The sequence below is a fragment of the Leopardus geoffroyi genome, chromosome A2, assembly GCF_018350155.1.
Source record: "Leopardus geoffroyi isolate Oge1 chromosome A2, O.geoffroyi_Oge1_pat1.0, whole genome shotgun sequence".
Classification (NCBI taxonomy): domain Eukaryota; kingdom Metazoa; phylum Chordata; class Mammalia; order Carnivora; family Felidae; genus Leopardus; species Leopardus geoffroyi.
This window is the reverse complement of record NC_059331.1, coordinates 151,063,469-151,091,175: the sequence shown is the minus strand read 5'-3', so window position 1 is coordinate 151,091,175 and position 27,707 is coordinate 151,063,469. Positions and strand designations below refer to the sequence as shown.

Sequence of the window (27,707 nt, the reverse complement as noted above, 5' to 3'; positions counted from 1 at the left end):
TATCTTCCAGATTGCCCATTTTATTGGCATATAATTGCTCATAATACTGTCTTGTTTTTATTTCTGCTGTGTTGGTTGTGATCTCTCCTCTTTCATTCTTGATTTTGTTTATCTGGGTTCTTTTTCTTTTTGATCAGATTGGCTAGTGGCTTATCAATTTTGTTAATTCTTTCAAGGAATCAGCTTCTGGTTTCATTGATCTGACCTTTTTTTTTTTTGTTGTTTCGATAGCATTGATTTCTGCTCTAATCTTTATTATTTCCTGTCTTCTGCTGTTTTGGGGTTTTATTTGTTCTTTTTCCAGCTCTTTAAGGTATAAGGTTAGGTTGTGTATCTGAGACCTTTCTTCCTTCTTTAGGAAGGCCTGGATTGCTATATACTTACCTCTTATGACTGCTTTTGCTGCGTCCCAGAGGTTTTGGGCTGTGGTGTTATCATTTTTATTGGCTTCCTTTTTTTAATTTTTACTTTTTAATTTCCTTTTTAACTTCTTGGTTAGCCCATTCATTCTTTAGTAGGATGTTCTTTAGTTTCCAAGTATTTGCTATCTTTCCAAATTTTTTCTTGTGGTTGATTTCAAGTTTCATAGCATTGTGGTCTGAAAATATGCATAGTATGATCTTGATCTTTTTGTACTTGTTGAGGGCTGATTTGTGTCCCAGTATGTGATCTGTTCTGGATAAAGTTCCATGTGCACTGAAGAAGAATGTATATTCTGCTTCAGGATGAAATGTTCTGAATATATCTGTTAAGTCCATCTGGTCCAGTGTGTCATTCAAAGCCACTGTTTCCTTGTTGATTTTCTGTTTAGATGATCTGTCCATTGCTGTAAGTGGGGTGTTGAAGTCTCCTACTATTATGGTATTATTATCAATGAGTTTCTTTATGTATGTGATTAATTGATTTATATATTTGGGTGCTGTCACGTTTGGAGCATAAATGTTTACAATTGTCAGGTCTTCTTGGTGGATAGACCCCTTAATTATGATATAATGCTGTTCTTCATCTCTTGTTACAGTCTTTATTTTGAAGTCTAGATTGTCTGATATAAGTATGGCTACTCTGGCTTTCTTTTGTCATCTATTAGCATGAAAGATGGTTCTCTATCCCCTTACTTTCAATCTGAAGGTGTCTTTAGGTCTAAGGTGGGTCTCTTGTAAACAGCATATAGATGGATCTTGTTTTCTTATTCATTCTGTTACCCTATGTCTTTTGATGGAGGATTTAGTCCATTGACGTTTAGAGAGAGTACTGAAAGTTATGAGTTTATTGCCATTATGTTTCTTGTAGAGTTAGGGTTTCTGGTGTGGTCTCTGGTCCTTTCTAGTCTTTTTTTTTTTTTTTTTTGTCTTTTCTCCCCTCAGAGAATGCCCCTTAAATATTCTTACAGGGCTGGTTTAGTAGTCACAAACTCTAATTTTTGTTTAGGAAACTCTTAATCTCTCCTTCTATTTTGAATGACAGCCTTGCTGGATAAAGAATTCTTGGCTGCATATTTTTTTGATTCAGCACATTGAGTACATAATGTCATTCCTTTCTGACCTGCCAATTTCTGTGGCTAGGTCTGCTGCAAACCGGATCTGTCTTCCCTTGTAGGTTAAGGACTTTTTTCCCTTGCTGCTTTCATGATTCTTTCCTTGCCTGAGTATTTTGTGAATTTGACTATGATGCGCCTTGTTCATGGTCAGTTTTTGTTGAATCTTATGGGAGTCCTCTATGCTTCCTGGATTTTGAGGTCTGTGTCTTTGCCCAGGTTAGGAAAGTTTTCCGCTATGATTTGCTCACATAACTTTTCTACTCCTTTTTTCTCTCTTCATCTTCTGGGACCCCTATGATTCTGATGCTGTTCCTTTTTAATGAGTCACTCATTTCTCTAATTCTTAAATTGTGCTCTTTTGCCTTAGTCTCCCTTTTTTTCTGCATTATTATTCTCCATAAGTTTGTCCTCTGTATCGCTGATTTGCTGTTTTGCCTTGTCCATCCTTACTGCCATGGCATCTATTTGAGATTGCAGCTCAGCAATAGCGGTTTTTATTTCATCCTGACTAGTTTTTACTTCATCTCTTCAGAGAGGGATTCTAATTTATTTTTGACCCCAGCCAGTATTCTTATTATTGTGATCCTAAATTGTGGTTCAGGCATCTTGCTTGTATCTGTGTTGATTAAGTCCCTGGTTGTTGTTTCTTCCTGCTCTTACTTTTGGGGTTAATACCTTTGTTTTGTCATTTTGAAGGGAGAAAAGGAATTGATAAGGTTAAAAAAATTAAAATAAAAAAATTAAAAAGTGCACACACACAAATAAAATAAATGATGCTAGATTTTAGGTGTGTTCTGGTCTGGCTATTGAAAGGAGCTTGATAGATTAGAGAAAAAAGGGAAAGAAAAAAAGAAAACGTTTGAAATTTTCAGAAAATGAATGCAATGAAAGAGAATAAAATGATGAAAGTAAAACAGAATTTGAAAATTTTACAAAAAAGTAAAAAATATAGTAGAAAAAATTAAAGCAAAATATTTTTAATAAAAATTGAAAATAAAAACTTTCTTTTTGTATTCAAGAAAAAGAAAACAAAAAAGAAAAAAATGGAATAGATGGACCAGTTAGCAGACTGAAATACAATTGAAATTACATTGTTTTCCTGTAGAAGTCAAACTGTGAAGCCCTTGATAGTCCACAAACTAAGTAGGCGCAGAGACTTGTGGTGTTCCTGAAGAGCGAGGTTGGCCCAGTTGGGCAGGGCTTAGTGTAATGGCTCTGTTCTCCACTAGATGGCGCTGCTTAGCTTACTGGGGTGGATTATTGTGGCACTTGTAGGTGTGTACGTGCATGCGCGGGAGTGGTGAAAATGGCATACCCAGCCACCCAGTCTCCAGTATCGGAACTCTATTCTCCTCAATCAACAATTGCACACCCATCATTTGTTTCCGGCTTCCCGCTCTCCGCTTTTACACTGTGACCAAGCTGTCAGGTTGCCAGGGCACTTCCCTCCTGAGTTTTATCTCAGAGGCAGCTGTGTTTCTCGACCCCTCACTTCTGAGGGACTGTGGCTTTGACCCGCTCAGATCCTCTGGGGGGAGTGTCTCACTGAGCAATGGATGGGTGCTGGCCACACCCACAGAGGACTGTGCTGCTGCCCAAGCCCAGAGACTGTGGCTGGGTGCCAGCCCACCCCCGAGAATGTTCTCGTGATTGTGTAGTAGCAGCATTTCAGGGATTATGGAAAATCACAACATACATCTGGCACCAGGCTTCACCCTTAATGACCTTGTTCCAGCACCAGTGAATGTGGTTTGTTATCTGGGGTCTGCTGGGACCGGGTGGCCACAGAGCCTCTACCAAATGTCCTTCCAGCAGTGGAATCACTTCTCCCTGTGTGGCCCGAGAACCTCCTAGACCCCACTATGCTCCTGGGGATTCACTCTTCCCACCAGAGCACCACCAGGTATCAAGCTGAAGAGTTTCAGACTCTGTGATCCCCGTTTATACAGTCTTAATGGAATTTAAACCCTCTCATTTCTCCCTTTTTAGTTCAGTCCCTGTGGCTGTTTCCACTTTTCCACTTTCTCTCCAGCTGCTTTTGGGGGGGGGGTGCTTTTCCCATATTCTCTCCCCATCTCTGTCCTCTCTCTGCAAGCAAAAACAGCTCCCTGCCCTCCGTGGCTTCTCTCACCCCCATTTCACCTCTCTGCTCTGCATACCTGCTGAGTCCTGTAGTTCAGGTTGTGCAGATTGTTGTGTTAATCCTCAAATCAGTTTTCTAGGTGTGCAAGATGGTTTAGTGTTGATCTGGCTGTATTTTATGGATGTGAGACCCAAAAAAAAAATTCTATGCTCTTCTGCTATCTTGGCTCCCTCCATAATATTCTTGTAATTAACCTTTTAATGTCTATGGGATCAGTCACTCTTTCATTTCTGATATTAGTAATTTGTGTCTTTTTTCTTAGTTTTTATTGCTAGTGGTTTATAAATTTTATTGACAATAGAATATTATTTAGCATTATAACAAATTGGCTGTTAAGCCATGACAGAATTTATATGCATATTACTAAGTGAAAAAAGCCAACCTTAAAGGCCACATACATACTATATGATTCCAACTGTGTGATATTCTTGAAAAGGTTAAACTATAATGAAGGTAAAAAGATGAGTTGTTGCCAGGAGTTAGTGGGGAGAGAAGGATGAATATGAAGAGAGAATATTTAGGGCAGTGAAACTATGTATGATACTGTAATGGTGGATATACTTTATTAGACACTTGTTAAAATCCATAGAATATACAACACCCAGGTAAAACTCTAAGGTAAACTAGGGACTTTGGATGGTAGTGATTTATCACTGTAGGTTGATCAACTGTAACAAATGGTGGACAATGGAGATAATGGGGAGGCTATATATGTGTGGGGGTCAAGAAGTTTATGGGATATCTCTGTACTTTCAGCTCAGTATTGCTGTGAACCTTCTCTAAAAATTCAAAACAAAAATAAAAATAAAACAAAAACATAGTAGCTACTCTTCTAATATCCCAGTGAGCTTTCCTTGAACCTTTGGCTATTGGCATTATTGTTGAGAGTAGACTACCCAACTTTAGATTTTCCTAGTTTGGGCTTGCTACCATGAGCTAGGTTTGTAGCTTGTAACTTTTATGTATCTCACCTACCAGATCCTCATTCTGCTTACCTTACCCTGTAATGGACACCGTTGGTGACCTGTGGCTCTTGTTTTCTCACTATCACATCCATCTTTATTATTTGCCCGACCTATCTGTTTCTCTGTAGTGTCCTCAAGGAATCCCACCAGTGCTCACTGTCTTATGAAAGATAAACTTGTGAGATGCTCCACTTGCTTTCCCATGAATGAATGGCTGGAGATGTACATTTGTCCACTCTAAAGGAAACTGCACATCTAATCTTTTACATTTTTGCTATACTTTGAGAAGTAAAACTATTATGAACCATAATCTATGCATTTCAGTGTTATTTTGTGACACACTTTTGCTCTGTGTACTTAACATCCTTTAACATATAGTATTTTAATTATTGGAGATGTACAACTTAGCACTTCACTATGTACTATCTTATTCTATAATTATGTTAGTCATGTATGTTTTATATGTACAATTATACAATAACCTTCCAGTGGGGATAAATGTCTTTTATATCATTGGTGGTTTCCAGCACACTAGAGACATAACAGAAAATCAAGAAATGATGTTTGCTGATTCATTAAGGTGCCTTGTAGGGATGTTAAAGTCATAGTATATGCCATTCCTTCCTTGAGTTTTATGCATAAGTTGTTTTAGGAGAATTCAAAAGTTCATAGATTTTTTTCCATCTTGACAAAAATTATATATAAATAAGTAATTCTAAATTTTCTGTATTTTCTTTGGATTTCTTTTTAAATCTCTAAAAGATGTTCCCACTAAAGAAGAGTTATCTAGAATTTGTAGTTTAGTATATGTATGTGTAAGGGGAGGGATAGAGATAGAGGGGTGGGGAGGGCTTTCTCATTTTTCTTTCTTTTCCTTTTCTTTTTACTATGTAAGCATGTTATTTTTCATCCACAGTTTTCAGAGTAGCATAAAGCTAAATTATTTGTCCCCTTGGAACTTCAAATGGAAGTAGGTTGTCCATAATTCCTATTTGGTTGCTCATCCCTATTCCTAGTTAGATGTGGAGCTATTTGCTTAGAGTTTTGGTCACTGGATCCTTCAGCTTGAAGACTCTTTCCTTTGATATCTGCATCCTTCTCAAAACTTGAGGGAGCAGTCTCCCATTTGCTGCTGAGAGGTTTCACATCTTGAGTCTTTGTGGCCTTGATTTGAGAGTGTTTTTTCTTCTTCTTGGGCACCTTGAGAGGTGACAAACTTTCAAATGACCGCTGGGACACAGACTGGAGCCACTCTGAAGAGCTTACCACAAGGTTACTTTGGCTTGTAAAACGGGGATTTCTGGGTTGTGTCCAGGATGTGGTGTATCTCTTTATATTTATGAAAGTAGCTGGCTTTAATCTAGGAAAGAAATAAAATACATGAGTTTTTGTCCACACGTACCCTAGGTGTTTGTAGTCCTTAGGTATTTGTGATAGCTTAAGTCATATTTTTAAATTCTTTGGTGACTTCCTCTTCCCTTAAAACTTTCACCATTATTTCTATGAGAATGATCTATGTCTTCATTTCTGGTCACGATTTTTCAGAAGTACTCCGTTCCTGTACTTCTGAATGCCCAGAGGATATGTTTATTGAGATGCCTGCCCTGACCCAGGCTTCCTGATATAATGGCCACTCTGGGCCTCCGGGCCTTACCTATACATCTAGTTACAATAAATGTTCTCTAAAATTCCACTTTTCTCTAAAAATTGACTTGTTTATCCTATTAGAATGTGCTTGGTATACTGCTATAGGTCTTGGCTTTTTTCAGGAAAAAGATCAGTATGAATCCCAAAGAGGGAAGCTGCATCTATTTCATCTTCCCAGAAGTGAAAACTCTCTCCAATCACATTTTGATCTATATAATCCTTCACAAGAATTTGTATCTTTACTAGATGGAATGTCAAACATGAGATTTATTCCTCAATGTCTGACTTCTGACCAGTGTTGGACTGGAGGTAAAGTTAAGAGACGTAAATCGTCTTGCTAATATACTAGACTCTATTCATTTTGGTTAAGAACAGAACAGACCACTTAAGTTCAAGCCCTATGTTCAGATGTTACATTCTTTAATATGATAATTCTGCCATAAAATACATTAAGTAGTCTCTCTCTAGTCTAAACCTGGATTGAGGTGTAAAGTGGTTTAACAAAGGTGTGGTTTTCTCATTTTTTGTTTATTCTCACTTTACTCAGTAATCACTTACTCTGGGTATGTGTGCTGAGCCAGTCAGGCCAAGTATATATAAAAGAGAAAGGCAGCCATAAAAAAGTTCAAAGGACAAAAAATATTTAATTATTATAAGAATAGTTTTTTAAGACATTTTTTTAATATTTATTTTTGAGAGAGAGAGAAACAGAACGTGAGCAGGGGAGGGGCAGAGAGAGAGAGACGGAGACAGAATCTGAAGCAGGCTCCAGGCTCTGCGCTGTCAGCACAGAGCCCGATGTGGGGCTCAAACTCACAGACTGTGAGATCATGACCTGTGCTGAAGTTGGTCGCTTAACCGACCGAGCCACCCAGCCGCCCCAATTATAAAAATAATTTAAATATACAGTGAATCCACCTGTTAAGAATGGTCTTGCTTGCTACTTTCGTACTCTTTCTTATATCCATGTATACCTACATTAGAAACTTTTGGGAAGTGTCTGCCCCAGGCACAATTTGCCCTTCTCTGGGGACTGCCTCTTGATCCACAGAGCTAGGCCTTCCATCAGCCATATTTGTAACTGTCTGATCTGTAACCCACTAGCATGGCTGCCAACCACACTGTCTTTCCCTATAATTTAGAATTGGCAGTGAAAGGTAGCGTGTCTTGTGAGTTAAAGTGTTATAGGATGCAAATTTGTGAGGGTAAGAGGTATGAAAACACTTTTGTAGAGCAAGAAAAGCAGAGACTGACGATGGATAAAGAGCCCTGGCAGCTTTCCATTCCCCAGTGTCAGTCGTTTTCTGAGACCTGGCTGAATCCTCTCTCCTCTTTATTTCCATAAATAGTCTTGGATTTTCTCAGAACTCTTCCCTCTTATCCTACCTTAGGCTTTTTGATTAATCTAGCTTAAACTGGTTTCTGTTATTTGCAACCAAAGAGTTCTTAATTAATATAACCTACTATATATCTATCTACTCTTCTAGACTCAGGGTAATCCACACTAAGTAAATTTCTGGGTTTGAAGGATGTAAGAAATCTCTCATGAAAATAATGATTAAAAAATCAAGCTATGTCTTAGTTGTCACCTTTGCCTAGGTCCATTGTATTTTGTTATTAGTTTCCTGATTTTTGAGTCTGCTGATATTATATGTGACGGATCCCTTGTTTGCTTAGGCCTAGGCTATCTGTTTCTTGCATATTAACTGATCCATTAGATAGAATTTCTGTTAGGCACTGCCTTCAGTGATAGCTATCCCATCTGACTAAAAACCGTTTCCAGTTGCCTATTTTTTATAAGTTTTTGACTTTGCTGATTATATAATAAAGAAATGGGCATTAATCAAAATTTAAGAAAAAAAAGCATAAAGAGTAGTATCATCCTCTGCCAATATTTTATCCAGAGATAATTATTGTTGGGACTATGTGCTACCAGAGATTTTTCTAGGTATCCTTGTGTTTGAGTGTGTATAATATGCACACATTAAATGTATTTGCATAGTGTACAAATGCAACCATACCAAAGCTGTTCTGTAGCTCTTATTCACTTGTGCATCATGAACATTATCCCCTGTTAATTAATATGTACTTATAATATTTAATAGTCACATAACATTTCATTTTATGGATATACTATAATTTATTTCAGCAATCTTCTATTGTTGAACATTCAGAAAGCTCTTACCTAGGTTTTTTTTTTTCCTTTTAGAAATTAGGTTTAATTTATAAAAGTGGAATTTTTTAGTCAAAATGAATGTATGACATTGAGGATTTTTCATTTATATTGTTGGACTGCCTTCCCAAGCCTCTGTATCAGTTCATATTCCAATCACCAGTGAGTGAATTCTTCCACTTGGAGGCAAAAATGAACAGTATTTCATGATTGTTTTAATTTGCACTCCTTTAAGTGAAATTAAACACTGTAAATGTTCGTTGGACATTTTTTTTCTTTTGTGAGTTTATGGTTCATAGGCTTTGCTCATTTTCCTATCGAAATACTCACATTTTGTCACTGATGTGTAGGTGATCTGTGAATATTAAGTATATTGATCTTCTGTTTTTCGTTTGTATTTTAAAAACTTTTAAAAAATGTTTTTTATTTATTTTTGAGAGACAGAGAGCACGAGTGGGGGAGGGGCAAAGAGAGGGAGACAGAATCTGAAGCAGGTTCCAGGCTCCGAGCTGTCAGCACAGAGCCCAACGCGGGGCTTGAACTCACGAACTGCGAGAGCAGTCAGATGCCCAACTGACTGAGCCACCCAGGTGCCCTATGATTTATATTTTAAAGCAAACTATCAAAGCACAGTGATGATAGACTCTGAAAGCAGAATGTCTAACTGGTGTAGCAGTTCTGCTACCTGTTGGCTGTGTGACCTTGGACAAATTACTTAACCTCGTTGTAGCCCAATTTCCTTACATGTAGAATGTAAAATATGTGCATGTGTGTATATAAACATAGAATCGTGTGTGGCACATAGAAAGTACTTCAGCCAGGCACCCCAATCTGGTCTTATCCTTTGTGCTTTCTTCTGAATATCCATAAACTGAAGTAACTCAAGTTAATTTTTTCTAATTCTGGCTGCTCCCTAGGATTATAGGGCTTAAACACATTGGAGAAATCTGAAGTCAGGCTATGGTCACACTTTATTCATGCATACTTTACTCATAGATTCAAACTAATGAGTAATGTCATGCAAATAGACAATCAAATAAGGCCCGATAACCTACTCCCTTCACATAGCCAATGTTTTTTGATGGCTTTGGGCTTTTGTTCCTTTGTCAAATGTGATATAGCTGCCATTTTTAAGAGGGTATGTTTGTTTCTTAACAATTCTTAATGAATTAATAAGCATTCCTTCTTTACCAAAAATGTATTAAATAGCTGAGAATGACAAAATTGTATTGACTTACTGATGTTGAATTTGGAAGTTGGTTCTTGGATTGAGTATCTGTTTTATCTGGGGGTTTTGCACAATTTTAGTGCTTTCCATGATAGGGAGCAAATACTGCAGTATTTCTTGAGTTTGAGCTATTCTTTTATCCCTGTAGATTCTTTTCTCATCATCTGTCCAATTTATGCCAGTCTTCTTGCTTTGGAAAGAAGTACATTCTTTCATTTTTCTTTTCAAGTTGTGATGCAGATCTGTGGAGCAACCACAAAAATATGTATAGATACATGAACTGAATTGACTCAGCAATTATTTATTGAACATTATGTGCCAAGATCTACCTAAAGATTCTTATCCATTTGGAGCTCATACTTTAATTACAGGGTCAGAAAATAAGCAAATCAAAAATAAAATATATGTCGGGATAAAATTTATGAGGTAAAATAAAGCTGGGGAGGGGTATAAAGAATTCTTAGGGGAGAGATTTTTATTTTTTTTTTAAGGCATTCAGGGAAGGCCTCCCTGTGAAGCTGACATGTCAAAGGAGTTAGGGAGTGAGTCAGGCAGATACCAGAGGGAAGAGCATTCTAGGCAAGAGGAAGAGTAAGTGTGAAGGCCCTGAGCTAGGTGCATGGTTGTGCGTTGAAGGATCACCAAGATGGCACAAGTGGCTATAGCAGATTGAATCAAGAAGAAAGAGATAAGATAGCAGCTCAGGTAGGTAATTGGGACTCTGTTCACATGAGGCCTCACAGGCCATTGTAAAGACTTTGATTTTACTAAGTATGAAGTGGGGAAGCACTGAAAGATTTTGAGGAGTGTCACGATCTAAGATTTGTTTTAACAGGATCCTGCTGTTATATAATCCTATACAGTAAAACCTTGGATTGCGAGGAACTTGTTCTGTGAGTGTTCCGCAAGATGAGCAAACATTTCTAATAAAATTTTAACTTGATAAACGAGCGGTATCTTGCAATACGAGTGGTAGGTGATGCCGAATGTCATATGATCACAACTGAGCCAATGGTTCTTGAAATTTGCTTTGAGAAATGAGTGCTTTGGATTACAACCATGTTTCCAAAACGAATTATGCTCCAATACCAAGGTTTTACTGTATTTTGAGATTTTTCTAATGAATTAATGTGGGATGAGAGAAGAGAGGAACCAGTGGTGACTCCAAAGCTTCTCATCTTGGGAAACAGAAGGATGGAGATATGGGAAAAACCATGGGAAGAGTATGTTAGAAATCCCTTCTTTATTACATGGTATGAAGGAATTGTTTATTTTAATTATGATAATTAGTATAATGTTTTTTTTTTTTTAATTTTTTTTTCAACGTTTATTTATTTTTGGGACAGAGAGAGACAGAGCATGAACGGGGGAGGGGCAGAGAGAGAGGGAGACACAGAATCGGAAACAGTCTCCAGGCTCTGAGCCATCAGCCCAGAGCCTGACGCGGGGCTCGAACTCACGGACCGCGAGATCGTGACCTGGCTGAAGTCGGACGCTTAACCGACTGCGCCACCCAGGCGCCCCATTAGTATAATGTTTTAAAAAAGTGTTTATCTCCCCTCTCAATTACTAAGACTACCACCAAAGAAAACCCAGAAAGTAAGTGTTGGTAAGGATGTGAAGAAATTAGAACCCTGGAGCACTATTGGTGGGAATGTAAAATGCAGTCACTATGAAAACCAGTATGGTGGTTCCTCAAAAATTGAAAATAGAATTACTATATGATCCAGCAACTCTACACCGGGGTATATGCCCCAAAGAGTTGAAAGCAGTTTTCAAAGAGTTATTTGTATAACCATGTTCATAGAAGCAGTATTATTCACAGTAGCCAAAAAGGTGGAAGCAATCCAAGTGCCCACTGATGGATGAATGGATAAATAACATATGCTATGTACCTACAATGTAGTATCATTCAGCCTTAACAAGGAAGGAAATTCTGACACCTGCTACAACATGGATGTAACTTGAGGACATTATGCTAAGTGAAACAAATGCTAAGTATTTGTCTTCCAAATACTTGATTACACTTAATATAAGGTACCTAGAATAGTCAGAGTCAAAGAGACTCAAAGTAGATACTTGCCAGGAGCTGAGAGGAGGGAGAAATGGGGAGTTGCTTAATGGGTATAGAGTTTCAGTTTTGCAAGATGAAAACAATTTTGGAGATTGTGTGCACAACCATGTGAATATACTTAGCAAAACTGAACTTTACACTTCATAATGGTTAAGATGGTAAATTTTATTTCATGTACATTTCAACACAATTCTTAAAAATTCAGTGTATTCAGGAAGAGAGATAAGGGATAAAAGGAAACCATGCATAAAGCCTGAAGAAGACTAGTAGACATTTTAAAGGATGTGGCAGGATTACTTAGGATGCTTAAGGTGGTATGTAGACCACAGAAGAAAAAGGAGAATACACTTAGAATAAAAGCAAGAAATAGGTTATGCTTTGTTAAAAAATAAAAAGTTTATCTAGTTAGAGACCTACATTGAACTATTTATGGGCAAAATGACATGATTTGCTGAACTTGCTCTAAATGCTTTAGATACTTTAAATGCTCTAAATAGCACACACAAAAAAAGTAGTGGGAATATAGATGAAAGAATAGCAGGATGCCGATAACCACTAAGGGTGGGTCATGGGCACCGGTGGATTCATTATTATATTCTACTTTTGTTTATGTTTGAATTTTTCACAACTTGGCTTTTTAAAAATGGAAGCGTCCATTATTAAAAGTGAATGTTGCAGGGCACCTGGGTGGCTCAGTTGGTTAAGTGTCCGACTTCAGCTCAGATCATGATCTCACTGTTCAGAGCAGGACAGAGCCTGCTTCAGATCCTCTGTTTCCCTCTCTCTGCCCCTCCCCTGCTTGCGCTTTCTCTCTCTCAAAAATAAACATTAAAAAAAATTTAAAAGTGAATGCTGCTATATTTTGAGAAAGTGAGAAAGAGGGTAGTCATTAGAATTATGTCCCTGAGGAAATTGATGGGTACGAGTTCTAGGGCACCACTGATACCTGGGAGAGAAGCATTTGGACTTCATTTTTAAAAATTTCAATATCCCCCAAAAGAGAGAATAGTATAAGAAACCCTCTTAAATCCATCACTCAGCTTCAATAACTGGATTTCCTTTTGCTGTTAGGATTGATCAGTATTTAGAGTCCATCGATGGCACTAGACGAAATGTTTATAGGCAGCTAATAATATGAATCTGTGCAGGGAAATCATGTTCTGAGGAAACAGAAATGATGCCTGGAATACCATGACTCACTTCTGGGTGTTGGTGGTCCAGCTAAATAGAAGACCGGATACTGTGTTTGTTTACCAAATTCGAAGAAATAATTTGGATATAAACCTGTCTGCCAGGATTTATTATGAATTTACTCCTTCCCTACTCTTCTCAGTCAGCTGAATCTCTGTATTTGTACCATAGCTCATCAGTAAATATGAACTCTTCCAGAACTGAAGTCTGCCTAGATCTCTCACTATTCTCTGACAGAATTCATCTCATTTCCCACTTGGTAAGTTCAGTAAGGGGGAAGGACAGAATTCCTTCTGTAATAAACAGATAATGAAGCTAGGAATTTAGAGGAAAATGTACAGCTCTAAATGTATATATTGTAAAGAAAGGGGCAACAGAAAAGAATTAAAGACAAGTCCCTCTGAAATGACTTCAGTAAAAAAAAAAAAATTGTAGAGTTTTTATTCGTATGTCATCAAGATTTATGAGGACATATGCCTGTAAGATAATGTAATCAGTAAGTGATGAGCCTCTCGGCTCAGCTCAGGAAAGGCTGAATGAGGCTGAAAAACATAATTTTTAGTAGCTGTGGAGGTGGGGGGGCACTGAAAAAAAATCTCCCTTTTTCAACAAAATTCCATGAAGACTACCTGTCTCCACTCTCTCTCCTATTTTAAAATATACTTTAATTAGATTTGTGCTTCTGTCATTCTACTGAAATTTCTCTGATCAAGATCCTGAATAATACTTCCATGTTGTAAAACCCAAAAGTAAATCTACTTCATTTATCAGAAGCATCAGACTGAGCTGATTATTGCCTCCTCTTTGATACACTTTCTTACTTAGCTTCCAGGACAACACATCCTCTTGGTTTTCCTCCTAGCCCACAAGGTGCTCCTTACGCTTCTTTTGTTGGTTCTTTTCTTTTTCTGATCCATCAGTACTGGAATTCTTAAGGATTTCCTCCTTAACCCTCTTCTATTATCTGTACTCATTTAGAAGTCTTGTCTAGGTTCACACCCTAAAGTACTATCTTTATCTGAAAATTCCCAAATGTACATCTAGCCCAGACCTCTTCCCTGAACTCGACTCCTATCCAACTGCTTAGTTAGGACCTGTATTTCAGTGTCTGAAAGGCATTTCAAAACCAAGTCTAAACTGAATTGCTGCTCTGCCCTCAGTCTTTGCCGTCTCAGCAGAGAATAACTCTACCCAGCTTGTTGCCCTGGAAACTAAAACCCTGGTAGTTCAACAGTTGTAAACAACTGTGAAACCCATCACCACAATCAAGACCTAGAAAATAACCCTAAAAGATTCCTTGTGTTCCTTTCCAGTCCGTTCTTGCCTTCATCTCCTTCTCTATCCCTTCTTCCTCCAGGAAACCCTTATCTGTTTTTTTTGTTTTTGTTTTTTTTTTTTGTCTCTGTGAGTTACTTTGCATTTCATATACATGAGATTTCATATAGCATTTACTTTTCTGTATCTGTCTTGTACTTAACACAATGATTCTGAGATTCATTCATGTCATGTGTATCAGTTCATTACTTTTTTATTCTATAGTATGGAAAGGACACCAATAACAAGGGGGTATTGGGAATAAGGCAATTAGGTTTTTTTTTCAAAGCTATATTAAACTGAAATAATTTTTTTTCTGTAATAGACTCATATAGAAATTAAGCAAATATTTTTCAGAATCAGGAATAAAATGGCTATTAATCCTGTTTATAAAAGCAGTTCTCATAATCCAAACTTCATAGGATTTATTAATGATACAGTGAAAACAACCTTTGTATTTATTAAAATCTGAAACAATAAGAAAAAACCCAAAACACCTCCTCTTGGGATCCTTGTCTTCTCAGTCCAACTGGGAATTTGTGTGCTCATAGGACACTTGAAGGATGTCACTTTGAAACAGTTTCCATACAAATCAGTGCTCTTGGGCTGAATTATTTCCTGGATTGACTTCTCACCAGTTTCTACCAATTGTCTTTGTTGGTCTTTGCTGAGCCTGTGAATCTTATTTTGGGGGCTGAAAGAAATTGGGTACTCAGATTTCAGTGTCAACCACGAGCTATCTAATCAAGAGTAATGTAATGTATATTACACCTCAGAGTATGTCAAGGATTCTTACAGCTATTACCTTACTTGGAGATCTTACCAGTCCTATGATATAGGCAGGATGGCCAATGTTATCCCTATCTTACATCAGAGAGGGAATATTAGGGAATCAGAATGGTTAAACTATTTTCTTAAGATCATGCGCTAATAAGAGGGAAGGGCAGGTCTAGAATTCACATCTTGTAACTCGAACCCTTTACTTTCTCCTATTTTGATACATCATTTGATTGCTTTCCATAGATATGATAACTAATATATTTTTAAAAATTGTTTTAGTTTGATCAATTCTAGATCCAAGTACAGGTGTGCCTAAAGATGGTATCTTACCTAATTTTATAAGTTTTGGGGCAGGAGAGTCTACATATTTCTACAGAACCCATTATGCTAAGTAGAAACCAAGTTCTTAGGAGAGTTGAGGAAGGAAGAAAGTGCAGACCATGTTTCCTCTGTTGGATATATTCAGTCTATCCTCAGATACTTACTCCTCCACTGCTTAGATGGTTGTTCATGTCACTGTTTCTAACTTGCCAAGGGGACTGGTGATATAATTATTCCTGGCTTAGACAAAACTACACAGTTTATCTGTTATCCCTGAATTCACTTTCTATTCTTTTTCCAGTTTTTTGGTGCTAGTATTATATGTGTTTTAGGTACGAGTATCAAAAAATAGGTGGCCAGTGCTCCAACTGCTATTACAGATAGTAACACATTTGATAGTCATCCATTGTAAACTGTTAAATAATTACCTTATGCCAGAAATGTTTCTTTTCAAAAAGAGAAACTCAGATAATGCAATGATAAATGCAGACAAATAAATGTCTAATTGTAGATTTTAAGGCATCCAATGGGGACAGTTTGGGAATACTGAAATCTCACAACGCTTCAAAATGCATCATGTAAACACTGCTACGTACAACACTGGCCTAGTCACAGATACTATGGAGAATATAAGGAGACTTCAATTAGCAATTGTTATAAAAAAGTTACTTTTACCTGTTGCTTTAACTCAAAATCAAAATCACAGAAGCCAGAGGGAAAGGAGTAATGTAGTCAGGTGGAAGAAATCAAGTATAGTTCTCCTACCTTACATATCTTTTTAGAAGCCAAGAAGGAGCTCGTGCGGGTATTTTCACTAAAAAAGAGAGTATACCATAAAATTTCTAAATGGAGATTTAAAAAAAATTTTTTTTAACATTTATTCATCTTTGAGAGACAGAGAGAGACAGAGCGTGAGTGGGGGACGAGCAGAGAGAGAGGGAGACATAGAATCTGAAGCAGGCTCCAGGCTCTGAGTTGTCAGCACAGAGCCCGATGCGGGACTTGAATTCACGGACTGCGAGATCATGACCTGAGCCGAAGTCAGATGCTTAACCCACCGAGCCACCCAGGGGCCCCATAAATGGAGATTTTTTTAGAGATTAACAAAACTTGTTTTTACTTCTTGACAATTACCTCATTCATACATTTAATGGCTAGCTTAACTGAGCTTATTTTCAATTAATCTGCCATTGTTTCATCCAGACATGAAGTATACCTGTACATATTTCCCCTAGAAGCCTTTAAACTCTTTCAAGAGAATAGTAGACAGTAGAAATACCTATCCAATAATTGTCAAACAATTCAGAATTGAATATATATATTTACATTTATATAAACATCTATGAAGGATGTTTGTCTACATGTATAGTAGACAGCCAACCTAGGACACAGCCATCCCAGACCCCCCCCCCCCCCCGCAAAAAAAAAAGTATAGTATGTAATAGGTAGCTATACATCACATATATTATGATTTTAACAGTAAAATATAAAATAGGTATTTAAAATTAATATAACATTCTATATTTCCTTTTCTGATATATAAACACTATTAAGCAAAAACAATTGGAGCAGTTAACAGTGGCAATTAGTAATTTATGGAAGAAATTAAGCAAATAGTATGTGTGATAATAATATATTAATATCTTTGTTTCTAATACAGATTTTAACTCCTTGTTGGATATTTAAATTTTATAAGCCATATTATTGTGTATTCTTAAGACACATAAATATTGACTTTTAAAAGTTGAAGGTAAATATAATGAGGCTAATAGATATTTCCTATATTTAATAAAAATTAACAATGATATGGTTATGTCCCATGATAAAATATTTTTGCATTTTGTATTTCCTTTTCTGATAATACTCTCTGAACTCCCTGCAGCCTTTAGGACATCCCTCTTTTCTTCTGTGTAGTGGTAACACTGAACACATTCAAAGTCAAGTTCTCTCTCACTTGCAGGTCTCTTATCAAGCCCACTTTACACTGGTCCCTGGTGGCAGTCCAGTGCAATGACATCAAATTAGATAATCCCGTCAACAGAGGAGTTTGAACATGGAATACGATTTTACTTACTAGCAACAGCAGGTTTTTCAACTTGTAAGGAATTAGTTTCCAGCCCTTCAAAAATGTCCATCCACTTATTATCTAGTAGACTAGCTTTTTGGCATTCAGGCCGTTTGCATCTTTAAATTCATCATGTAGGTTCTGCATGTCTGGATTGTTCATTGTTGTTAGACACTGAAGCACACTGGATGTCACCATAAGTTAAACTTGGGGAAAATGTGTACCTGTTTTTTTTTTTTTTTAATTTTACTTAAACATTTTTTAAAATTTTATTTAAATTCAAGTTAGTTAACATATAGTGTAATGATGATTTCAGGAGTAGAATTTAGCATTCATCACTTCCATATAACACCCAGTGCTCATCCCAACAAGTGCCCTCAAATGCCCATCACCCATTTAGTCTATCCCTCCACTCCCCTCCCCATCAGCAACCCTCACTTTATTCTCTGTATTAGAGTCTCTTATGGTTTGCCTCCCTCTCTGTTTTTATCTTATTTTTCCTTCCCTTCCCCTATGTTCATCTGTTTTATTACATTTCCACGAGTAAAATCATATACTTATCTTTCTCTGACTTACTTTGCTTAGCATAATACCCTCTAGTTCCATCCATGTTGTTGCAAATGGCAAGATTTCATTCTTCTTGATCGCTGAGTAATATTCCATTGTATGTATATTCCACATCTTCTTTATCCATTCATCAGTTGATGGACATTTGGACTCTTTTCATAATTTAACTATTGTTGATAGTGCTGCTACAAACATTGGGGTGCATGTGCCCCTTTGAATCAGAACTTTTGTATCCTTGTATACCTGGTAGTGCAATTGCTGGGTCGTAGGGTAGTTCTATTTTTAATTTTTTGAGGAACCTCCATACTGTTTTCCAGAGTGGCCGCACCAGTTTGCATTCCAACCAGCAGGGAAAAAGTGTTCCCCTTTCTATGCATCCTCACCAACATCTGTTGATTCCTGAGTTACTAATTTTAGCCATTCTGATAGGTGTGAGGTGGTATCTCATTGTGGTTTTGATTTGTATTTCCCTGATGATGAGTGATGTTGAGCATCTTTTCATGTGTCTGTTAGCCATCTGGATGTCTTCTTTGGAAAAGCGTTCATGTCTTTTGCCCATTTCTTCACTGGATTATTAGTTTTTTGGGTGTTGAATTTGATATTTATTTTGGGGGGGGGGCAGAAACCAGGGGAAGGGCAGAGAGAGGTGGAGAGAGAGAATCCCAAACAGGCTCCGTGCTCTCAGTGCAGAGTTTGACTTGGGGCTTGATTCCATGAACCATGAGATCATGACCTGAGCCAAAATCAAGACTTGAATGTCTAACTGAGTGAGCCACCCAGGCACCTGCAGGGAAAATGTTTTTAAAGCACAGGGGTAATCTGAACTTAAACTGAAGGTGGATTTCAAATAAATTAGTTTTCATGGCTGTTTCATTTGGCTGCCCCTTCTGGTGACACCTTTGAGTTTTGAGTCAGTCTTCTTTCCCCCCAAATGTCATCCCCCCCCCCCCACTGTTTGAGTTTTTGTCACAATCTACACACAATACCAAATAGCTCAGGTGTAGTGAATCCTTTTCTACAGTCCTTGGTACTTCTATAAAGATCATCAAACAGTTTGAGAGAAAACAATGTAAATTATTTTACTGTAATGCTTTCCTATATTCTCACATTCAAACTACTTCCAAATTAGAGGACATTCTTCTCCCACATGTCAAAAATGTGGTTTATTGGCAGACCAACGTTTTGATATTTGACAACCATGATAGACATCTTGTAGGCACAGGTACAAGGAGGCTATCTTCTTGCATTCTATAAAGTTAAAAAATCTCGTTAAGTGTTTCTGCAAGTTTTGAGGAAATTAAAAAGTGACCCAAAACTTTCATTATGAAAGACTCAATATCACAGGATAGAAAATCACACTATTTTTTAGTATAAGGTGTGCAAGATATCTTAGAAGGTAAGATATTTTCATTTTCTTTGGTAAAAGTTTATAGATGGAATGAAAGTTGCCAAATTTTACCTTTTAACTGCCAAGCATGCAGATACATGAGCAAAGTATAGTTATATTTTGACAACACATTAACAATACAAATATTTATGTTTTCTGTGCCCCTGTTCTTTTTCCTCTCCTCCTGGTATTCCAATTATGTGTACTTTACATCTTTTAAAATTGTCCCACTGACCTTTGATATTCTTTGTTTTCCCCTTCCATGTTCCTCTTAGCATTTCAGTTTGGGGAGTTGGTCTTACCTATCTTCAAGCTCACTGATTCTTTCCTTGACCACTTCCAGTCCACTACTGATGAGGCCATCAAAGGCATTTCTCATTTTTGTTAGTGTTTTTGGTTTTTAGCATTTCATTTAGATTCTTTCTTAAATGCTTCCAGATCTTTGCTTATATTGCCCATCTGTTCTTACATATTGGTTACTTTTCCCATTAGAGCTCTTAACATTAATCATAGTTGTCTTTTTAAAAATTGTATTTAAGTCCAGTATAATTAACCTACAGTGTTATATTAGTATCATGTGTACAATAGTAATTCAACAATTCTATACATTACTAAGTACTCCTCATAAGTGTAATCTTAATCCCCTTTACTTATATCGCCCATCCCCCCCCTACATTCTATAACCATCAGTTCTTTATATTTAAGAATCTTTTTTTAAATGTCTTTTCTTTGTTCATTTGTTTCTTAGGTTGAACATATTAGTGAAATCATATAGTATTTGTCTTTCTCTGACTTATTTCACTTATACTCTCCATCTCCATCCATGTTGTTGCAAATGGCAAGATTTGCCACACACACACACACACACACACACACACACACACACACACACCCCATATCTTCTTTATCCATTCATCTATTGATGGATGTTTGGGCTGCTTCCATATCTTGCCGATTAAAAATAATGCTTCAATAAACATAGGGGTGCTGTATAGATCTTTTTGAATTAGTGTTTTCATATTCTTTGGGTAAATACCCAGTAGTGGAATTACTGGAGCATATGGTAATTCTGGTTTTCATTTTTGAATCTCCACACTGTTTTCCACAGTGGCTGCACTGGTTTGCATTCCCACCAGCAGTGCACAAGGGTTCCCCTTTCTCCACATCCTTGCCAATACCTGTTGTTTCTCATATTGTTGATTTTAGCCATTCTGACATATGACGGGATAGCTCACTGTGGTTTTGACTTGCATTTCCCTGATGATGAGTGATATTGAGCATCTTTTCATGTGTCTGTTGGCCATCTATATGTCTTTGTTGGAGAAATGTCTGTTCATGTCTTCTACCCATTTTTTAATTGAATATTTGTTTTGTGGGTTGAGTTGTATCAGTTCTTTATACTTTATATATTTTGGATACTAACCTTTTATTGGATATGCCACTTGAAAATACCTTCTCCCATTCAGGTTATCTTTTAGTTTTGTGGATTGTTTCCTTTGCTGTGCAAAAGCTTTTTATTTTGATGTATTAATAGTTTATTTTTGCTTTTGTTTCCCTTGCCTCAGGAGACATATCTAGAAAAATGTTGCCATGGCCAATGTCTTTCTTGGTGTCGACTTTCATAATGTAGACTTTTTATGGTTTCAGTTCTCACATTTAAGTCTATGTTTTCTTAGTGTAGACTTTTTATGGTTTCGGTTCTCACATGTTTTCTTAGTGTAGACTTTTTATGCTCTCTTAGTTTAGAATTTTTATGGTTTCAGTTTTCACATTTAAGTCCTTAATCCATTTAGAGTTTATTTTTCTGTATGGTGTAAGAAAGTGGTACGGTTTCATTCTTTTGCATGCAGCTATCCGGTTTTCCCAGAACCATTGGTTGAAGAGACTGCCTTTTTCTCATTGCATAGTCTTACCTCCTTTGTTGAAGATTAATTGCCCAAATATTAGAGGGTTTATTTCAGGGTTCTCTATTCTGTTCTATTGATTTATGTGTTTATTCTTGTGCCAGTCATACTGTTTTATTACTATAGCTTTGTAGTATATCTTGAAATCTGGAATTGTGATACCTTTACTTTTGTTCTTCTTTTTCAAGATTGCTTTGGCTTTTCAGGGTCTTTTGTGGTTCCACACAAATTTTGGTGTTACTTGTTCTAGTTCTATAAAAAAATGCTGTTAGTATTTTGATAGGGATTGTATTAAGTCTGTGGATTGCTTTGGGTAGTATAGACATTTTAACCATATTTGTTCTCCCAGTCCATGATCATGGAGTATCTTTCCATTTGTGTCATCTTCAGTTTTTTCCATCAGTGTTGTATAGTTTTCAGAGTACAGGTCTTTCACCTCAATTATGTTTATTCCTAGATATTTTATTATTTTTGGTGAAATTGTAAATGGGATTGTTTTAATTTCTGTTGCTTCATTATTAGTGTGTAGAAAGGCAACACATTTCTGTGTATTGATTTTGTATCCTGTGGCCTTATTGAATTCATTAATCAGTTTTAGTAGTTCTTTTGTGGAGTCTTGAGGGTTTTCTATGTATAGTAATATGTCATCTGCAAATGATGAAAGCTTACTTCTTCCTTATAAACTTGGATGCTTTTATTTCTTTTTGTTGTCTGACTGTTGTGGCTAGGACTGCCAGTACTATGTTGAATAAAAGTGGTGAAATGGATGTCCTTGTCTTGTTCCTGACCTTAGGGGAAAATCTCTCAGTTTTTAAACAATGAGTATGATGTTAGCTGTGGGTTTTTAAATACATGACCTTTATTATGTTGAGGTATGTTCCCTCTAAACCTACTTTGTTGAGGTCTTTTATCATGAATGGATGTTGTGCTTTGTCAAATGATATTTCTGCATCTATTGAAATGATCATATAGTTTTTATCCTTTCTCTTATTTATGTATCACATTGATTAATCTGTGAAAACTGAACCGCCCTTGCATTCCAGGAATAAATCTCACTTGACTGTGGTGAATGATTTTCTAAATGTATTGTTGGATTTGGCTTGCCAGTATTTTATCAAGGATTTCCGTATGTGTGTTTATTAGACATATTGGCCTGTAATTCTCTTCTTTTGTAGCGTATTTACTTGGTTTTGGTATCAGTTTAACACTGGCTGCATAGAACGCATTTGGAAGCTTTCCTTCCTTTCTATATATATATATATTTTTTTTTTTTTTTTTTTTTTTTTTTTTTTTTGGAACAGTTTGAGATGAGTCAGTACTAACTCTTCTTTAAATGTTTGTTAGAATTTACCTGTGAAACCATCTGGTCCTGGAATTTGTTGGGAGTCTTTTGAATACTGATTCAATTTCACTGCTTATAATCAATCTGTTCAAATTTTCTATTTCTTCCCGATTCAGTTTTGGGAAGTTATAGGTTTCTAGGAATTGATGTATCTCTTCTAGGTTGTTCAATTGGTGGGCATATAATTTTTCATTATATTGTCTTATATGTCTTTGTATTTTCTGAAGTATAAGTTGTTATTTCTCCTCTTTCATTTCTGATTTTGTTTGAGTCCTCTCTCTCTTTTGATGAGAATACTGGCTAAAGTATTCTCAATTTTGTTGATCTCAAAGAACCAGCTCCTGGTTACACTGATCTATTCTGTTATTTTAGATTCTATTTTATTTCTTCTCTAATGTTTATTATTAATCTTTCCTTCTACTGGTTTTGGGTTTGGTTTTGTTATTCTTTCTAGTTCCTTTAGATGTAAGGTTAGATTATGTGAGATTTTTCTTGCTTCTTGAGGTAGGCCTATATTGCTATAAACTTCTCTCTTAGAACAGCTTTTGCTGAATCCCAAAGATTTTGGAAAATTGTGTTTTCATATTCATTTGTCTCCATATAATTAGAAAACTTTTTTTTTAATTTTTTTTTATTTTAGAGAGGGAGAGTGAGTGAGCAGGCTGGGAGAGGGGCAGAGGCAGAGAGAGAGAATCCCAAGCAGGCTTCCTGCTCAGCATGAAGTCTGATGCAGGGCTCGATCCCACAACCTGATGTGAAATCAAGAACTGGACGTTTAACCGACCAAGCCATCCAGATGCCCCTGTATCCATATATTTTTTTGATTTCCTTTTTGATTTCTTGGCTGACCCATTCATTGTTTAGTAGCATGTTATTTAAGTTCCATGTATTTGTGTTCTTTCCAGATTTTTTTCCTGAGGGTGCTTTCTAGTTTCATAGCATTGTGTTTGGAAAAAATACATGGTATGACTTTAATCTTTTTATTTGTTGAGATTTGTTTTGTGGCCCAATATGTGATCTATTTTGGAGAATGTTCCACGTACACTCAAAAGAATATGTATTCTGTTGTTTTAGAATGGGATGTTCTGAATATATCTGTTAGATCCATCTGGGCCAATGTGTCATTCAAAGCCACTGTGTTTTTGTTGATTTTCTGTTTGGATGATCTACCACTGATATAAATTGGGTGTTCAGGTCCCCTACTATTATTGTATTACTATTGATTACTTTGTTACCAGCAGCTTTATGTATTTAGGTGCTGAATACCCATAGTTGTTATATCTTCTTGCTGGATTTTCCCTTTGATGATTACATAGTGTCCTTCTTTGACTCGTTACAATCTTTGTTTTAAAGTCTATTTTCTTCTGATATATGTATTGCTATCTCAGCTTTTTTCACTTAAATTTACATGATCAATGTTTTCTCATTCCTTCACTTTCAATGTGCATGTGTCTTTAGGTCTGAAACAAGTCTCTTGTAGGCAGCATACAGATGGGTCTTGCTTTTTCATCCATTCTTTTACCCTTGGAGCATTTACATTCAAAGTAATAATTGATGCTATTTTGTTACTTGTTTTATGGTTGATTGTGTAGTTCTTCTTTGTTCCTTTCTTCTCTTGTTCTCTTCCCTGATGGTTTGCTAGCTTTCTTTAGTAATATACCTGGATTCTGTTTTCTTTTTCTTTCTTTCTTTCTTTCTTTTTTTTTTTTTTTGCATATCTCTTACTGATTTTTTATTTGTGGTTACCATTAGTTTTGTATGTAAATCTTATGTATAGAACAGCCTATATTAAATTGATGGTTGCTTAATTTTGAACCCATTCTTTACTCCTCTCCCCTCATGTTAGACATATGGTATCATATTTTACATTTATTTAGTGAAGTCCTTGACTGACTTTTATAGTTATACTTAATTTTATTGCTTTTGTATTTCCTACTTTTCTCACGCCTGCTTTATGGTCTTTCCTTCCCCTCAAAGACTCCCTTTTAATATCTCTTCAAGGCTGGTTTTGTGGTCATGTATTCGTTTAACTTTTATTTGTCTGGGAAACTCTTCATCTCTCCATTATGGATGATAGCCTTGCTGGGTAAAGTATAACTGACTGCTAGAATATTATTTTTATCTTTCAGCACTTGAATATATTATGCTGCTCTCTTCTGGCCTTCAAAGTGTCTGCTGAAAAATCAGTTGATAACCTTATGGGGCTTCCTTTGTATGTAACTGTTTTCTCTTGTTGCTTTTAAAATTCTCTTGTTATCACTACTTTTTGCCATTTTAATTACTATGTGTCTTGGTGTGGACCTCCTTGGGCTGATTTTGTTGGGGTCTTTTGTGCCTCCTGTACTTGGATTTCTGTTTCCTTCCCCAGATTCAGGAACTTTTCAGCTATTTCTTCAAATACATTTTCTGCTCCCATTTCTCTCTCTTCTCCTTTTGGGATTCCCTATTAATGCAAATGTTATCATCCTTGATGGTGTCATTGAGTTCTTTTAGTCTAATTTCAGTTTCTATTATGTTTCTCTCTTGTTCAGCTTGATTGCTTTCCATTCTGTTTTGCAGGTCTCTGATCCATTCTTCTGCTTCCTCTAGTCTATTTATTCCAACTAGTGTATTTTTAATTTCAGCTGAGTTCTTCATCTCTGGTTGGTTTTCCATCTCTTTGTTGAGGGTATCACTGAGGTCCCTCCATGTTTTTCACAAGCCCAGTGAGTATCTTTGTGACCATTACTTTAAGTTCTCTATCAGGCATTTACTTACCTCCATTTTGTTTAGCTCTCTTGCTGTGATTTTGCCCTGTGCTTTCATTTGGAACATATTTCTCTGAGCCTATTATATCTACGTGTTAGGAGTCAGCTGCATCTCCTGCTCTTAAAAGTAGTGGCCTATCAAGAAGGGGCTCTGTAGTGCCCTACAGTGCAGTGTCCCTTGTTCACCAGAACCTGGTGCTTGAGGGGTATCTATTTGTGCACCCTACTGTTGTGGTTGAGCCACTTCTGCCTCCAGTCTAGTCACCTGCTTTGGCTCTCTTTGCCTGTTGTGGGTAGAGTTTCATCCCCATGTTTCTGGTGTGCCAGTGGAGGCTGCCTTGGGCTTGAGTTGGAGTCAGACAAGGCAACTGCCAGAGATACTGTAGTACAAAACTGCTGGGCATTTTCTCTGTGTTGTCCTCTGAGAAGCTTTGGCTGGTGGATGGGCCCTTGTTGTCAGACTACATGTCTGCCCCCAGCACACTGCTAGGGCTGCAGTTGGACTGGTGTATATGCTTATTTTCCAGTCTCCCCTGGGTAGGGGTCACTTTGGAGTGGTGCTGGTCTCTGTCATGACTGCATGTATCCTTTCAGGCCGGTAGCACTGCTTTAGGTGGGTTCCTGTCAATACTGTATTAGAGGAGAATGCAGGGGCAGTTCATGTGGTGTTAGCAAGGTTTGTGCAGGTCTGCTGTGGGAGACAGTCTAGAGCTAATGTCTGGTTAGAGGGCTGTGTTTGGAGGAGGATGTGGGGGTGGGGCACACCATTAGCAAGTTATGTAGTGAGTGTTGGCACTATACTGTTTCCCACAGGTGTCCATGTGTCTAGGCTGGGAGGTGGGGAAAGGAAATGGCACCCACCAACTCTTTTATTCTCGGAGAAGTCTCCCAAAGATCTCTGCCCCTCTAGCACATGCTCTGAGATGAGTAAACAAATCTCCCTCCTGTATACCCCAAGCGTTTTTCAAACTGGTACTTTTATGCTGTATCTCAGTGAGGCTCTTGTGCTGTCTCTTTCAGGGTGTGGACTGAGTTTCCTATTGCCCTCCTGGCTCTGCCAGAGCTGAGTCAACTGATTTTTAAAGTTCCAGGTATTAAGCTCTGCTGATGATAAGAACTTGCAAAATTATGCCCCTCTTGTTTTTTTGCAGCTTCTCCAGGCCTGGGGTGCTTGGTGTGAGGGTCTGGTACTCTCTCCTTTCCACATTCGTGGCATTCCTCCCTATAGCAAACAGTACCACCCATCTATTTAGCTCCTGACCTTGTCTCTGCCTTTCCTATCCTCTTTGATATGTCCTCTTCTCTACACTTAGCTATGGAGCATCTGTTCTGCGAATCTTTGGGTTGTTTTCTGGGTTATTTACACTGATGTGGGTGTTACCTAGTTATATCCATGAGATGAGGTGATCAGAGGGTCCTCCTACTCCACTATCTTCCCTGGAAGTCTACATTGTTTAATTTTCATATGTTAAAACAATCTTGCATTTCTGGGATAAATTCTATTTGGTCATTGGGCATAATCCTTTTAATATGTTGTGGGATTCAATTTGCTAGTATTTTGTCTTAATTCTTAATAGATTCAGATCTTGGTAAAGAAAAATGATTATATATTTGGCCCCTGGAATCCTAACAATTGCCTTCTTGAGAAACGTTGTCTCATACACCCCTGTCCTCAAACAACTCCTATGTAATCCTGTAACACAGCAAGTAGCATTTATCCCATTATATTTCTGCTGTCTCTTTACCTGTTTGTCACTTTCTGCTTCTTGAGAACAGACTATATTTCCCATTGTATCCTAGTATCTAGTACAATCTTTGACTAGTATAACTTGACACTTCTGGGAAGCAGATAGCCATCAGATCCTTAAAAAAACATGAACAAAGATGGAAAAGAGATTTTTTAACAAAGACTGATTATAAGAGAGTGTCTGAGACATAGAGGAATACTGTTAGGAAGGTTAAAATATCAAGTGAGTTAAGATATGAATAAATATTTGGCACAAGAATAGACATTCAGATCAATGGAACAGAATAGAGAACCCAGAAATGGACCCACAAACATATGGCCAACTCATCTTTGACAAAGCAGGAAAGAACATCCAATGGAATAAAGATAGTCTCTTCAGCAAGTGGTGCTGGGAAAACTGGACAGCGACATGCAGAAGAATGAACCTGGACCACTTTCTTACACCATATACAAAAATAAATTCAAAATGGATGAAAGACCTCAATGTAAGACAGGAAGCCATCAAAATCCTCGAGGAGAAAGCAGGCAAAAACCTCTCTGATCTCGGCTGCAGCAACTTCTTACTCAACACATCT

The 27,707-nt window shown here is 37.1% G+C and overlaps 1 protein-coding gene and 1 long non-coding RNA gene across 15 annotated transcripts in view; one reads left to right on the top strand and one right to left on the bottom strand.

The window, feature by feature from the left end:
- LOC123606912 overlaps nucleotides 1-27,707 on the top strand; it is a 57,051-nt gene that overhangs the window by 13,415 nt on the left and 15,929 nt on the right. Inside the window, exon 2 of one of the 4 annotated variants that reach the window (XR_006716562.1) lies at nucleotides 26,406-26,476. The exons of the other annotated variants lie outside the window; for them this stretch is intronic. This is a non-coding gene — a long non-coding RNA (uncharacterized LOC123606912). The remainder of the gene's footprint in view (nucleotides 1-26,405; nucleotides 26,477-27,707) is intronic. 4 annotated transcript variants of the gene reach the window in all.
- The window catches only part of AGBL3 (AGBL carboxypeptidase 3), a 78,573-nt gene continuing 55,087 nt past the window's right edge, over nucleotides 4,222-27,707 (bottom strand). For 8 of the 11 annotated variants that reach the window (XM_045495732.1, XM_045495736.1, XM_045495734.1 and 5 more), the window contains 4 exons: nucleotides 16,139-16,187; nucleotides 14,770-14,966; nucleotides 9,704-9,935; nucleotides 4,222-6,005 (listed from right to left, as the gene is read on the bottom strand). In XM_045495732.1, the coding sequence (XP_045351688.1) occupies nucleotides 5,606-6,005; nucleotides 9,704-9,935; nucleotides 14,770-14,966; nucleotides 16,139-16,187 (878 nt within the window). In that variant the 3' untranslated portion in view covers nucleotides 4,222-5,605. The remainder of the gene's footprint in view (nucleotides 6,006-9,703; nucleotides 9,936-14,769; nucleotides 14,967-16,138; nucleotides 16,188-27,707) is intronic. The other 3 variants (XM_045495740.1, XM_045495742.1, XM_045495743.1) reach the window with 1 other exon arrangement.